Here is a 14,252-nt window from a genome sequence, read left to right on the forward strand (position 1 = left end):
GCAGAGATCTAGAAAACTGTGAAGAATTTATACAGAAAGTATATTGGAAAATTGTATATCTTTTTATTGTACAAACAATAACATTTGTTCTTCAATATTGGTCTGAAAGTGGACAACCCCTTTAAAGTAGACCTGTCACCAAATACTAAACACAGGCTAAACAACATAAACCACCTATTCTAAATGTATGGCCCTGGTAAATTTACTGCTGTTCTTCAAGTGGGCGGCAACAAATAAAATGGTTAACAATAGAGATGAGAGAATAGTATTTGATCGAATAGTACTATTCCATCGAATACCTCCCTTTGCATAGTTATTGGTGTACTCGGTCGAATACCACGTGGGAAAAAATTGAATCCACTCCCACCTTCCCTGGTGCTCTTTTTTTTTTTTTTTTTTTTTTTTTTTTTTACAACAATAACCTATGCAGGGAGGTATTTAATCGAATATACTCGCTCATCTCTAGTTACCAACCATTAAAATAAGATTTGTCATTTAGCATCTTACACTTGGCGCAAGTGCTCTCAAAACACATTGACTATGGTAGTTTTTATTATTCCATTTTTTTTCTTAAATTTTTAAAAGTGAAATCATTTCAAGAATGGAATTGTGTCTCTCAAACTAATTCTCTTATCTATAGCTGCGGCAGGTCCTTGAGCATTTGTCACAACAAAGTGAAAGCCAATTCCTCAAGATACTTACAAGCCTTGCTGAAGTTGCCACTACAAATGGTCACAAACTCTTAAGGTAACAGTAACGCAATAAATGAATAACTTCTAATATTTTCTACTAAATGTAAACCTAAGGCTAGAAACAGAAGTCATACTACAATGTTTCTCCTGAAATAAAGGGACATCCCCACGGATAAAAATATTCCCCAGAAATTACAGCAGAAATACAAATAAATAACATTTAGGCACGCACAATGTTTAACATGTTGCTATTTATGAAGGTAAACCTTTACTATAACTGTCTTCCATGTATAAATAGTAAACGTATTCAGAGAGTTCTAAAAAACCCCCATTTATTTATTTAATTGCTACAACATTAGCCATATGGGAGAAATACACTGTTTAAAAAAAAATAAAGGGAACACTCAAATAACACATCCTAGACCTGAATGAATGAAATATTCTCATTGAATACTTTGTTCTGTACAAAGTTGAATGTGATGACAACAAAATCACACAAAAATCATCAATGAAAATCAAATTTTTAACTAATGGAGACCTGGATTTGGGTCATACAGGCACGTGGAGGCTCAGTAGTGTGTGTGGCCTCCACGTGCCTGTATGACCTCCCTACAACACCTGGGCATGCTCCTGATGAGGTTGCAGATGGTCTCCTTAGGGATCTCCTCCCAGACCTGGACTAAAGCATCTGCCAACTCCTGGACAGTCTGTAGTGCAACGTGACACGCTGGAGGCGCTACCAGGAGACAGGCCGGTACATCAGGAGAAGTGGAAGGGGCTGTAGGAGGGCAACAACCCAGCAGCAAGACTGTTACCTCCGCCTTTGTGCAAGGAGGAACAGGACGAGCACTGCCAGAGTCCTGAAAAATGACCTCCAGCAGGCCACAAATGTGCATGTGTCTGCACAAATGGTTAGAAACCAACTCCATGAGGATGGTATGATGGCCCGATGTCCACAGATGGGGGTTGTGCTCACAGCCCAACTTTGTGCAGGACGCTTGGCATTTGCTACAGAACAAAAGGATTGGTAACTTTGCCACTGGAGCCCTGTACTCTTCACAGATGAAAGCAGGTTCACACTGAGCACGTGACAGACGTGACAGTCTGGAGATGCCATGGAGAGCAATCTGCTGCCTGCAACATCCTTCAGCATGATCAGTTTGGCAGCGGGTCAGTAATGGTGTGTGGTGGCATTTCTTTGGAGGGCTGCACAGCCCTCCATGTGCTCACCAGAGGTAGCCTGACTGCTATTAGGTACCAAGATGAGATCCTCAGACCCCTTGTGAGACCATATGCTAGTGCGGTTGGCCCTGGGTTCCTCCTAATGCAAGACAATACCAGACCTCATGTGGCTGGAGTGTGTCAGCAGTTCCTTGAAGATGAAGGCATTGAAGCTATGGACTGGCCCGCCAGCTCCCCAGACCTGAATCCGATTCAGCACATCTGGGACATCAAGTCTCGCTCCATCCACCAACGTCACATTGCTCTACAGACTGTCCAGGAGTTGGCAGATGCTTTAGTCCAGGTCTAGGAGGAGATCCCTCAGGAGACCATCCTCAACCACATCAGGAGCATGCCCAGGCGTTGTAGGGAGGTCATACAGGCACGTGGAGGCCACACACACTACTGAGCCTCATTTTGACATGTTTTAAGGACATTACATCAAAGTTGGATCAGCCTGTAGTGTGTTTTTCCACTTTAATTTTGGGGGTGACTCCAAATCCAGGCCTCCATCGGTTAATAAATTTGATTTCCATTGATGATTTTTGTGTGATTTTGTTTTCATCACATTCAACTTTGTACAGAACAAAGTATTCAATGTGAATATTTCATTCATTCATTAATTCATTCATTCAGATATTCATTCATTCATTCATTCATTCAGATCTAGGATGTGTTATTTGAGTGTTCCCTTTATTTTTTGAGCAGTGTATTATAGGTTTTAATAGTCTGGCCATTTTCAGACATGGCAATACCTAAATAACATATTCCCATATTTAAAAAAAAAAAAAAACTCTGAAAGAAACAAATGTTTGTTTGTGTCGCCATAATATGACACCTGTAAAGTTTATATTTCAATGAATGGATCTTTTGTAACGTGTCTCTCTTTTGCAGGGCATGATGTAGGTTTTATTGATACTGTTTTGGGGAATGTGGAACGTTTAGATCACTTTTGTTATTTAAATATTTTTTTTTGTAGCTATACAGTGTCTGCTCAGCTCCTGAATGGGCATCATGTTTAAATGGAATGTTGTACATTTACAGCAGATGTCAGCAACTGCAAGGAAAAGTCTTATTCATAGTAATATGCGTGAGGCTTTTTTCAAAGTGTAAAATTGCTTTTATTGGCATCTGTGACGCCTGTAGAGCTGTTGTGAATGGCACTCTTTAAATATTCATTCCAAACATAAATATATTTCAAAATGGTATTTTAGCAAAAATGTCATACAAGTGACACTATTCAGCTACTTCCTATTATATCCAGAAGGTCTTCTCTGTCAAAGTCTGGGCCAACTTTGGTATTAAAGTAAAATGAGAAATTTTTTTAAATTATGATATCCAGTTATCAATATGGTGTAATTAAAAGATTGTCCAGTTTCAGAAAATTTTATTTTTATACAATTTTTCAATATACTTTCTGTATGAATTCCTGGTTTTCTAGATTTCTACTTCATTCATTACTTCCAGTGCATAAAAACCAGTCTATGGTCATGTGACGGACAGTCTATGGTCATGTGATAGACAGTATATGTTCATGTGATGGGCTGTCTATTGCATGTGATGGGCTGTCTATGGAATATGATGGGCATTCTATGGCCATGTAATGGGCAGTGTATGGCCATGTGATGGGCAGTCCATGGTCATGTGATGGACGGTCCATGGTCATGTAATGGACATACAGGTATACGGCTCGTTACCAGGCAGATTTCTGATTACTGTGCTGTGACTATAACAAGCTGTGCATCGGTGTGTGTATCACATGACCATGGACTGGCGTTTATCCACTGGAAGAAATAATGAATTACAGCTAGTGGAGATCTAGAAAATGGTCAGGTCAGGAATTGATACAGGAAGTTTACTGGAGCTGGAGTCTGGCTGTGGAAAAATGGATTCTGAGTCGGTGGCTTGATTTACCAACTCCACAGCCCAGATATCCAAAGCCAACTCGTAAGATTCATTTCCTGACTTCTGCCTTGAAATGGAATATCTGACTAGTTGACATGTACAACCTAAGATATATATATTTTTTTTGGATTTAATTTTGGTTTCATATGGTTACTTTATCAGTATACTGTATTTTTCTAAATACTCTGTTGGCTATTTAGCGGTTTTCTTTATCTTTGTTGTACTAGTAACTATTGTTTCAAAGTAGAAATTCACATGGAACTCTCCATCGATAGTCTCTCCAGTAGTTATGAAGCTCAAATGAAGAGTCTGCTGCGGATTGTGCGGATATTCTGCCATGTTTTTCGACTTGGGCCTTCTTCCCCCAGTAATGGAAATGACATGGGCTACAATGGCAACAAAACACCAAGAAACCAGGTGTTCAAGGTCAGAAAAGTATATGACGTTTTTAGGAAGATAGACGTAAAACAGATGAATATGACAAAGCATGCACTCATTTATCACACCCCTACTGAACAGGACGTAAGTTTGGTTAACACCATGCATGACCATTTTCACTTTAGTTCAATGACTCCCCTTTTATCTGTCAAGCAATCACCATTCCACTTTATACTTTGTGGTCCTCTTTATATTTCTTTTTATCACCTATATTTTCCATCTTGTCATTTAAAGAGAGGCTTCATTTTGCTGTCCAAAATATGCTAGAAATCAGCTTAAGATTTAAAAAGTGGAAAATCCCTTTGTCATCTTTAAATTTGTTTATATAATAGGAAATCATGTAGTTTTCTAATATATATGTATTAAAAATTCTTGTTACATAACTGTCTTATACCGGTTAGTAACTCCTGTCTCTATGCTGTAGAATGGTACAACCTATGACAGTCTGGCTGAATTTGAATGACTAAACATGGCATCTGCCATGTGACCCATGCAAAACTTCCTTCACTGTCCTTTGTATTTTATACTGTTGTGCTGCCTGCTCTTTGTTTTTGTTATCAAGAGGTATATATCCGATTCCTAGAGGTTTGAACCCTCATTCATTTACCGGTGCGGTATAAGATTCGGAAATTTAGAGATACATAGAGTAAATATTATTATTTATTATTATTATTATTATTATTGTTTATTTATATAGCGCCATTAATTCCATGGTGCTTTACATTTGGGGGTTACATACAATACACAAAATATACAGGTACATATCATACTAACAGTGATCGGCTGGCACAGTGGGGTAGAGGGCCCTGCCCGCGAGGGCTTACAATCTATGTACACATAGTAAATATATATGTACATATGTATATATGTACACATAACCAAGACCTGTAGCAATATAGGGAGCATATTGCACATAATCAGAGGGTGTACTGGGTGTGAATGTACTGACATTCCCACACTCAGGAAGTGTAAACCTGGAAGTATTGCATGAACCTGAAAATATGTGGAATGGTCCAAACACACATAAAGGCACTCCGTATGTTTCTACATTCATATACCAAGCATTTCTGGCCTTTAGTCCATTTTCTTTGTCCAGTAAAATGTCAAAAACACACTCTGGGTGATGCCATTTAAAAACAAAAGCATACAGGCATAAGAATGCGGGAGCTGCTGACGGACCTGAGGAATGCTATAGTAATACTGTATGTTCGGCCCCTCAATAAACTACTGTTCAGCCGGTGAGATACCTAGACAGTGGTAACTAAATAACAGAGGTCAAATTGCATGTCTTCCTATTCTCTAAATAAATAAAAAAAATACATAAAGCAGGCAACGCCTTTAGGGATCGACTTAAGGGAATTATTTTAACAGGATGGAGCTTCTCTTTAGATTTGCAATCCACTTGGTTTGGCATGATTGGTTTATCCACATAGTATAGTTAGTTTCATAGTATAGTTATTATAGTTTTATCACATAGTTTTGCACATTTTCATTTTTTAAGAGATGTTATTGTGTTTCATACATAACATTTTGGAATTTCTAATTTCAATCCTGAATAGGTTTCATACTATATTGACTACATATAAATGTCTATTAAGATCAGATCCATTGGATATTAAAGAGGTTGTCCAGGATGTTTTTTTCATATTAGACTGGGGAAGGTGAAAAACAAAACAAAACCACCTCAAAAACATGCTTTCCTGTCCCTTGTGCCTTCCAATGCAGTTCGGTTCTTCTGCTTCAATGTTTTCTTGCTGCAGATGTCTTCGCCTGTTGTGACGTTCCTGGTCTCTTTCCTTGGGTTGCTCATTTGGGCTCAGCGGTCATGTGTGGTGAGGATTTACGATGGAAGAAAACATTGGAGCAGCAGAACTAGACCACGTTGGGAGGCTCCGGAAAAGTGTGTGTTTTTTCTAATTAAAAAAAAAGTTTTATCCTGGACAACCACTTTATTAAATCTTTTACCCTATATTTAGTCAGCCATATTGATAACTCCATTACTACAGTGTTTGCAATGCTAAGAGTGTAAAATATACTAAAGAAATTGAAGTGAAAGTGAAGATCATAGTGTGTGTGAACATGTGCCTCTATTTTTAGGGTGTTGTACAGCCTGAAAAAAATTATTTAGAAAATAACTGAACATGTTCTAAACAAAAGACATTGTATCAAGTCTATATACTTCAGCTCAGATGTTTGTTGGGCTCCTCTCCGGTCTTACTCTTTACTTCCTGCTCCAGTGTTGATGTCCTGAGATGGACCATTTCCACCAATCACTTATTGCAGCAGTCAGTCACTACAACCAGCGTTTGGATCCAGTCCATTTACACAGAGGAAAATGGTGAGGAATTTGGTGTGGAATTTCAGTGCTGGAAAGAAAGCCTCCCATTGACTTTAATAATGGATTACTTTTTTGCTAGCAGAAAAAGCAACCCATTGAAGTCAATGGGAGGCTTTTTTTAAGGAAGGAGCACCATCCCTTTCGTCTTTCTGTATAAGGTCAATAAACCTCCTTGTGCCATCCGGGGCCTGTCTACCAAACACAAAACCCACCTGATCCGGATTAACCAATCGAGGGAGAAGTTGGAGCAGGCGTTCAGCAAGTACTTTAGCATACAATTTGACATCAATATTCAGGAGCGAAATAGTCCTAAAATTAGCAGGTATGGAAGGCGACTTACCCAGCTTTGGAAGGGTCACTGTGGTAGCAGACAACATCTCTGCAGGAAAACTCTGTTCTTCCGCCACCCTCCTGAACATCCCCAAAAGATGAGGAGACAAAACGTCTACATCCGGACTTCATTGGTTTCAGCGAGGCTATGGCCTCCTGCACCTCCAACAAAGTAATAGGGGAGGCAAGAGATTTGGATTGTTCAGGAGAGAGGCGAAGAAGAGACACTGAGTCCAAAAACCTGTCGATCTCCTCCTTGGTGGGCTGATGCGTCTGGCAATCCTCTCTAAGGTTATATAAGGACTTGTAATACAGCCGAAACTGGTCCGCAATGAGGGGTCGACTACCTTATTCTTCTGGTGATCCAGAAGATAAGCGATACGGGATCTGCGCCGAGATTGCTTAATTTTCCTGGCTAAGAAGGCACTAGCTTTACTGTTGTGGACGTAGGCCTGGCACTGGAAACGTTTAAAAGCCAGGTCCTGTTGACAGGCCAGAGGGCCCTGTAGACGCATCTGGCACTGTCTAATCTCCGTTGGCACAGCAGGGGTGGGGTTAAGTTTATTAAGCGCAGAGAGGAAAGATGAAGAAGTAAGTGTCAAATCAATATCTCTAGAGCGCTCTTTCTTGGCCCTCGCACAGGTTTGGATAAGGATCCCTCGCATGTAGGCCTTATGGGCATTCCAGAGGACATAAGGGTCAGACATAGAGGGGGCATTAAGAGAGAAGTAGGACAGGTCAAAGTGCACTCGACAAGAGTGCATAACTAAAAGGAAATACAGGTCGCCATTTACGCCACCATTGTGAAAAAGAAATTGCAGGGCAACTCTCCACCAGCCATCATTTCAGCTATCAGAGTTACTTATTACCACCCACCACAGTCCAATCCTTAGAGACATGGGAGGTACGAGATGAGGCTTCCGAGGCAGTGGAGGGTGGGCCTCCTGAAACCAGCTTTTATTTACGAAGAAGGGACATTCCCACATCCACAGAGGGGACAGAATGGAATACCCCATTGCAGGGAATGAGGAGCTTGGTAGGGAAGCCCCAGCAATATCTTAAACCCTTCTCCCTGAGGATTTTAGTAACCCGTGCGAGTTCCCTCTGGGCCTGCATAGTAGCCGCTGATAGATCAGGGAACAGGGAGATAGATGCAAAGGGGGCAGGGAGGGTATCACTCTTCCTGGCTTCTGCGAGAATCGAGTCCTTCACATGGTAAAACTGGACTCTGGTCAAAACGTCTCTCGGTGCCCCCTCTGGAGCGGAGGCCGCCTTGGGAATGCGATGGGTTCTGTCGAATGTGAGGTCCATCTCGGTGAGGTGAGGCAAGACTTTCTTGAATAAGTGTTTAACATAGGCCGGTAATTCCCCTGTTGGAATATCCTCGGGGATTTCACGTATTTTAATATTATTGCGTCTAGAGCGATCTTCAGAGTTTGCGGCTCTGAGCTTAAGCCAGCGAACCTCCGCCTCAAGAGTAGTATGGCATCGACCAGATCATTATGGGCTGTAGAAAATTCCTCTATTTTATTCTCGAGGTGATCTGTCCTTTCGCCCAGGGCGTCAATATCATGTTGTAACTTGCCCACTAATGAGTTAACGTTCTTGTTGATCCCCGCTTGCAGAAGGATTAGCATCCCCTTCAGGGTCTCACATGTGACAGGGTCCGCAGATGCAGGGAACTCAGAGATGTCAGAGTGACCATGTCCGGGATGCACCTTAGAGGCAGGAAATTCAGCAGGAAAAGTCTTTTTGGATATCGGGCCTTTACCCGATGGGGACCCCTGGTGGGACACGCTCAGGCTCTGTTTGCCGCCATCACTCGGGGAGTGGGGGCGAGGACCAGCAGTAGTATCCATTCCGGTAGAAAACCTCTGTGAGCTTTCTGTTCAAAGCGCTGTGGGAAGAACCACAATGCATTCACACCAAGGTTGATCCCGCAGCACTTTAGCGTGGCGATTCCGGCCTGTGGCACCTTAGCCTTACACAGCCTTTTCGAGAGGAAGAAGGATGTAAAGACCAGCTGGGTACCTAGGAAGCATTGGAACTGGACTAACTGAGATTGGAGAGGTTCATATAATGTCTTTTGTTATTTTATAACCTGTTCATGTTATTTCTAAATATTTTTTCCTATATTTTCTTACAGATAAACATTTCAATTTCTATGATCCTACCAGGCAGTTATGGTTATGCTTATTTATTTACATGAGAGAAAATTACTTTCTTCATAAAAAAAATAGCTTTTACTGTAGTAATAGTACATGACCAGAATTGCTGCTTAGTTTAAGAAAATATGCAGTACAGCGATACATTTATTTGGAAGGATCAAACTATGGATAATCTGTGTTGGTAATACGTAAACTAAATATTCTGTAAATTTCCAAGTGGGTTTGCATATTTTTCTCTGCTTTCAACATGAATAATTTTCTAATTTGATTGATTTTTTTTTAATTAATTTAATTTAATGTCTTTCTTAAATCTATGGTTTCATTAGAAATATATGTGTGTGTATATTATAATGGTTCATAAGTTGTCTTGAAAAGGAATTTTATGTGCCTTAAAATGAACACAAAGTGCACATTCTTTATTCCAATCTGTATTTCTCTATATATGTACTGCATAATCCTGGGGCTTCTCTTAGTGACAAAGTTAGTAAATACAGGGTAATCTGCTCCCTATGTATAGGGCTCGGCCGCAGATCTCCACCCAACAGTGTAGGAAGAACTTCAAACTGCAGAGGAGGCTAGAAAAATTACAGATCATATAATAGCCAAAAATAGTGTTACTCCTCATATATACGCAGATTATCCAGAAAAGTCACTTGGCAGTGTTATCAATCCAAAACAGCCCTTTATCCATTGTAAACATTGTAGAGTCTGCAGGATTTGCATAAACACAATGGCTTTTTCAAACAGCTGATCCGTAGGGGTACTAGGAGTAGGACACCTCACTCTAATGTTAAAGGCCCCTCTCATCCATAGGCCACTGATTTAAAACCCTTCTTTTCACCAATGCATGCAGAAGAGGAAATCTAGCATGGATCCAGCAGTCCAGATCATACTTGGTGGGTGTTAGCTTTGTTATACAGCTGACACCTGCTTGTAGCTTGTGGAATCTGAGGAAATTCATATCATAGATGATTACCTCCTCAGATTGTATGGTCCATAATGACCACAGCATCTGGGTGGTTAGTCAGAGGGAGGAGGCTGCTTCTGACCCCACTAGACAAGATTATGACAAGGCAATTGTGACGATTAGAGTCAATAATTGGCTTCATTTAGTGGTCACATGTTGGGTACTGGTGATGTCACTGCTAATACATAACACTTTATGAATAAGCCCAGACCTCAAAATGGACAGTATGACATGAAAAACATGGGCTTTTCTCACTGGGACTAAAGCACAGGGAACATTGTGGAATAGGATAGTTAGTGGCTGCCATACAGGCACTCATCCCCAACACCCACAATGGTCAGTAGTTGTGCACAAAGTCACTTTACCTATCAATATTTTTCAGCCACGTGGGATCAAACCCATTCCAACACACAAACTCCATGTCACCATGCTGCAGTAAATAGACGTATCCTGGATTTTTGTGGCATGGCTTCACGATCCTTACATGGACCACCATTGTGTGCTTGGGCCATAAAATCGAAAAGGTCCATGAGCTATCCATTAAAAAGAGAAAACAAATAATATATAGACCAAACTATATGGTGATGTTTATTAGGCCTTACACTTCTGCTATCAGTAGTAGTAACTAGGAGTAGCTCCCACTGTAAATTTGTTTTGAAGTTATAGAATGGCTGGATTGCAGTTCATGTGGCCATGCTCTATGTATTATCTTCCTGACCTAATTTAATCTCTATTATATAACTTTATATCTCTATTCCTTTCCATGTAAGATGATAGAAATATTGAAAGCCTTTTCTTTGGTGTACTTTTAAGATTACTGTCTATGTTGCAGCCTTTAGAACTACTTTGGCATTCTTTAGATGAATGGCTTGTGCTCATCGCCACTGAACTGATGAAAAACAAGAGAGACTCTACCAACATCACTTACATTTTACTAAAGCAAAAGCCATTGGATCAACAAGATATTTCTCTGGATCATCAATCAATGCTTGGAGAGAATGGAAGCACAGAACATCTTTCAGTATCACCAAGCGCTGCGGACTTTGAAAACTGTGAAAATGCTGGGAAGCAGGAAGCTGTTGCAGATGGTCAGGATGTTATCTCAATGACCGCAAATAGGCTCAGCGCTGTCATTCAAGCCTTCTATATGTGCTGCTCTTGCCAGATGCCTCAAGGGTTTGTGTCTTTTATTTTTATTTGGGTGATAAATGTTATGTGGTCCATAAAATCTTAATACAGATTAGAAGGTTGACAGTGTTTTTTAGTCTATTATTTCAGTTTTTTTGCTGACTCATGGCGTTTTTTTTTTTTTTTAGCAACATTAACTTTATAAAATCAGTTTTATAGAATACTGTATGTAACTGTTGTCATTCTGAAAGTGGTTGAAAATTATTGTATTCTGAACTAATTCAGTACAGTAAATCTGTTTTATGGATAGGATGCCAAACAGGAGCAGTGAGTAATATAGGTCTCCTTACAAATGGGGTCATATGCTTATTACAATCAAATTTAGGCTTCGTTTTTCTGATACGGAGCACTAAAACCCCTATACATCAAAAAAGATATAGGTGGATTGAATGTAAGGGCAAGAGTACAAAAGGAGAGTACAAAAATCCATTTTTATTAATATTTATTAAAAATGAGCAGCTCATGGTTGAGTTGGGCAACTATGGACATCTATATTGATGTGGGTAAGATTTATAATACCTGTCATTTAGAAGGATTTTGTATGGGGCTTCAGTGATTACATAGGGCTATTCCTTACCTCTGAGATGCAGGAGAGGACATCACCCTTATAGATTTATCTATCACAATGGGTGGGACTTCCAGTTAACCACACATGGGAAGCCCAGGAGAAGACCACTACCTCTAGCCATGCAGAAACTTTTCTGTTATTTCTGACTTCAGGGTAACTGCTGATAGTCAGCAGTTACCCTGCAAATAATTATGGGCCAATAAGAACTTAACCCCTTCCATTAAAAATTAACTTGACTAGGTGCCCCATTCCCCTGCTTTGCCAAATAGATAGCCAGATGGATAGCTGCAATAACCTCTTTATGCCTAATACTTGAATATAATAAACAGAAATCTGAATATTCACATATCAATAATGTTTTATGGGGGAAAGAAGAGATTGATAGTTCCACAAAGACACCATGGATATTTATACACACACTAAATTTTTCATGACTTCTACCATATTTAATTTCCAATATTTGGTTTTATACATTATTACTTTTATTAAAGGGATTCTACCACTAAAACACATTTTTTTCTAGTTAACACGTCGGAATAGCCTTTAGAAAGGCTATTCGTCTCCTACCTTTGGAAGTGCTCTCCGCCGCGCCGTTCGTTCAAAATACCGGTTTGTACCGGTATGCTAATGAGTTCTCTCGCAGCGATGGGGGCATCCCCCATCGCAGGAGCAGCGATGGGGGCGTCCCCATTGCAGCTCGAAAACCGACCGCAGCGCCGCCTCTATGGTCTTGGGTATCCTCCCCTTGCTTCTTCAGTGTCCTGTCGGACGCCTGCACAGTACGCTCTGTTCGGCGAAGATTGCCGAACGTACTGTGCATGCGCGAAATTGCAGTGCCCGCACTATGGCTGGGACCGCAATTTCGCGCATGCGCAGTACGTTCGGCAATCTTCGCCGAACAGAGCGTACTGTGCAGGCGTCCGACAGGACGCTGAAGAAGCAAGGGGAGGATACCCAAGACCATAGAGGCGGCGCTGCGGTCGGTTTTCGAGCTGCAATGGGGACGCCCCCATCGCTGCGAGAGAACTCAGCATACCGGTAAAAACCGGTATTTTGAACGAACGGCCCGGCGGAGAGCACTTCTAAAGGTAGGAGACGAATAGCCTTTCTAAAGGCTATTCCGACGTGTTAACTAGAAAAAAAGTGTTTTAGTGGTAGAATCCCTTTAACTGCTATGAGTTAGGTTGGGATAAGATAGTTTGTGAATTTTGAACTGAATGTTTTGTGTCATAATGTGGACAAGATTGTATTTTTATTATGAATCTTGAGTAAACCATTTGCAATGTATTAGGATTAACTCCTTCCTGCTGCCTCCCACCTTCCAAAAGCTATAGCTTTTTTTTTTTTTTTTTTTTTTTTCCATTCACAGAGCCATATGAGTTCTTAATTTTTGCGAGGCAAATTGTACTTTTGCAAAGGTACCATTCAGTATTCCATACAATGAACTGGGAAGCTGGAAAAAATTCAGAATGGTGTGATTACCTTTGGCCAATTATGCGTAGGAGAAGGGGCTTTATTGCAGCAATGACGTAGGGTCGTCCCTTAAATTAGATAGTGCGAGCAGGGAGAATGCGGAGTTGTACCGTTTTTTAACGCCAAATTCAAAATTTAATGTGCTCTTTTTGGCATTTGAGCGCTTCTGATTTCTGGACAGCTGTATATTCATCTAGCCATAATGTCCTCCTCTACAGAGTGTGTGGAGTCTAAGAAAAACATGGATCCTGCAAAGAACCATAGCTGGTAGGTTCCTCATTCCCTCATTGGTCCCACATGTTTCATTTTTTCCTTTATTGGAATTTGACTACTGCTGAGTCTTCCAAAAAATGTGCCGTATGTAGAAAGTTGCTGCCTGTCTCACATGAGAAGGCTTCTAGAAAACCTTAGGTCACTCATAAACCAGGAAGTTTTGCTGGCTATCGATGAGTATATTTCTACAGTGGCTCCTCCTCAGATCTCGCTTCCTTCTACATTGGTGGAGAAACCAGTATCCTGTCCTCTTGACTCAGACAGTTCTTCAGATGAGGGGGATATTTTCGACTGGTTTTTCCGATTTCTGATCCATCGTGATGCAAAAAAAACTGATGGAGAGAGTTTAGGAAGAGCCAGAGAAGAGGTCCTCTGTTTTTAAATCCTTTAAAAGGAGATGCCTGTTTGCAGAAGGCAAAGCTAGAAATTAGGTTAGTAGCCCAAAGGTGGATGCCCATTTTACAAAGATTTTGAAGAAATTTTCTCCGAACTTAAAGGGGTTGTTCGGGATAAATTGATCTTTCTAATCTAAGCCAAACACCATCCCAGGCACATTTTCAGATTTTTTCCGGTGACGTTCCGTTTCTGGAATACACACAGCTCCCCCATCATACTTACCTATTTTTTGGACCTTCTAGGCATGGGACATCACTTTTTCTGGGTGGCTGCCCACACCTGTGAAATAGAGCTG

The 14,252-nt window shown here is 40.7% G+C and overlaps 1 protein-coding gene across 5 annotated transcripts in view; it reads left to right on the forward strand.

Moving 5' to 3' along the window:
- Window positions 1-14,252, forward strand: part of HACE1 (HECT domain and ankyrin repeat containing E3 ubiquitin protein ligase 1) — a 99,953-nt gene that overhangs the window by 26,558 nt on the left and 59,143 nt on the right. For 2 of the 5 annotated variants that reach the window (XR_012715328.1, XM_075268121.1), the window contains exons 10-12: window positions 641-747; window positions 4,046-4,340; window positions 10,892-11,235. Coding sequence is in view for 4 of the 5 variants with exons in the window: in XM_075268121.1 (XP_075124222.1) it covers window positions 641-747; window positions 4,046-4,340; window positions 10,892-11,235 (746 nt within the window). In the remaining variant the exon portion in view is untranslated. The remainder of the gene's footprint in view (window positions 1-640; window positions 748-4,045; window positions 4,341-10,891; window positions 11,236-14,252) is intronic. The other 3 variants (XM_075268123.1, XM_075268122.1, XM_075268124.1) reach the window with 3 other exon arrangements.

The sequence above is a fragment of the Leptodactylus fuscus genome, chromosome 3 (genome assembly GCF_031893055.1).
Source record: "Leptodactylus fuscus isolate aLepFus1 chromosome 3, aLepFus1.hap2, whole genome shotgun sequence".
NCBI lineage: Eukaryota > Metazoa > Chordata > Amphibia > Anura > Leptodactylidae > Leptodactylus > Leptodactylus fuscus.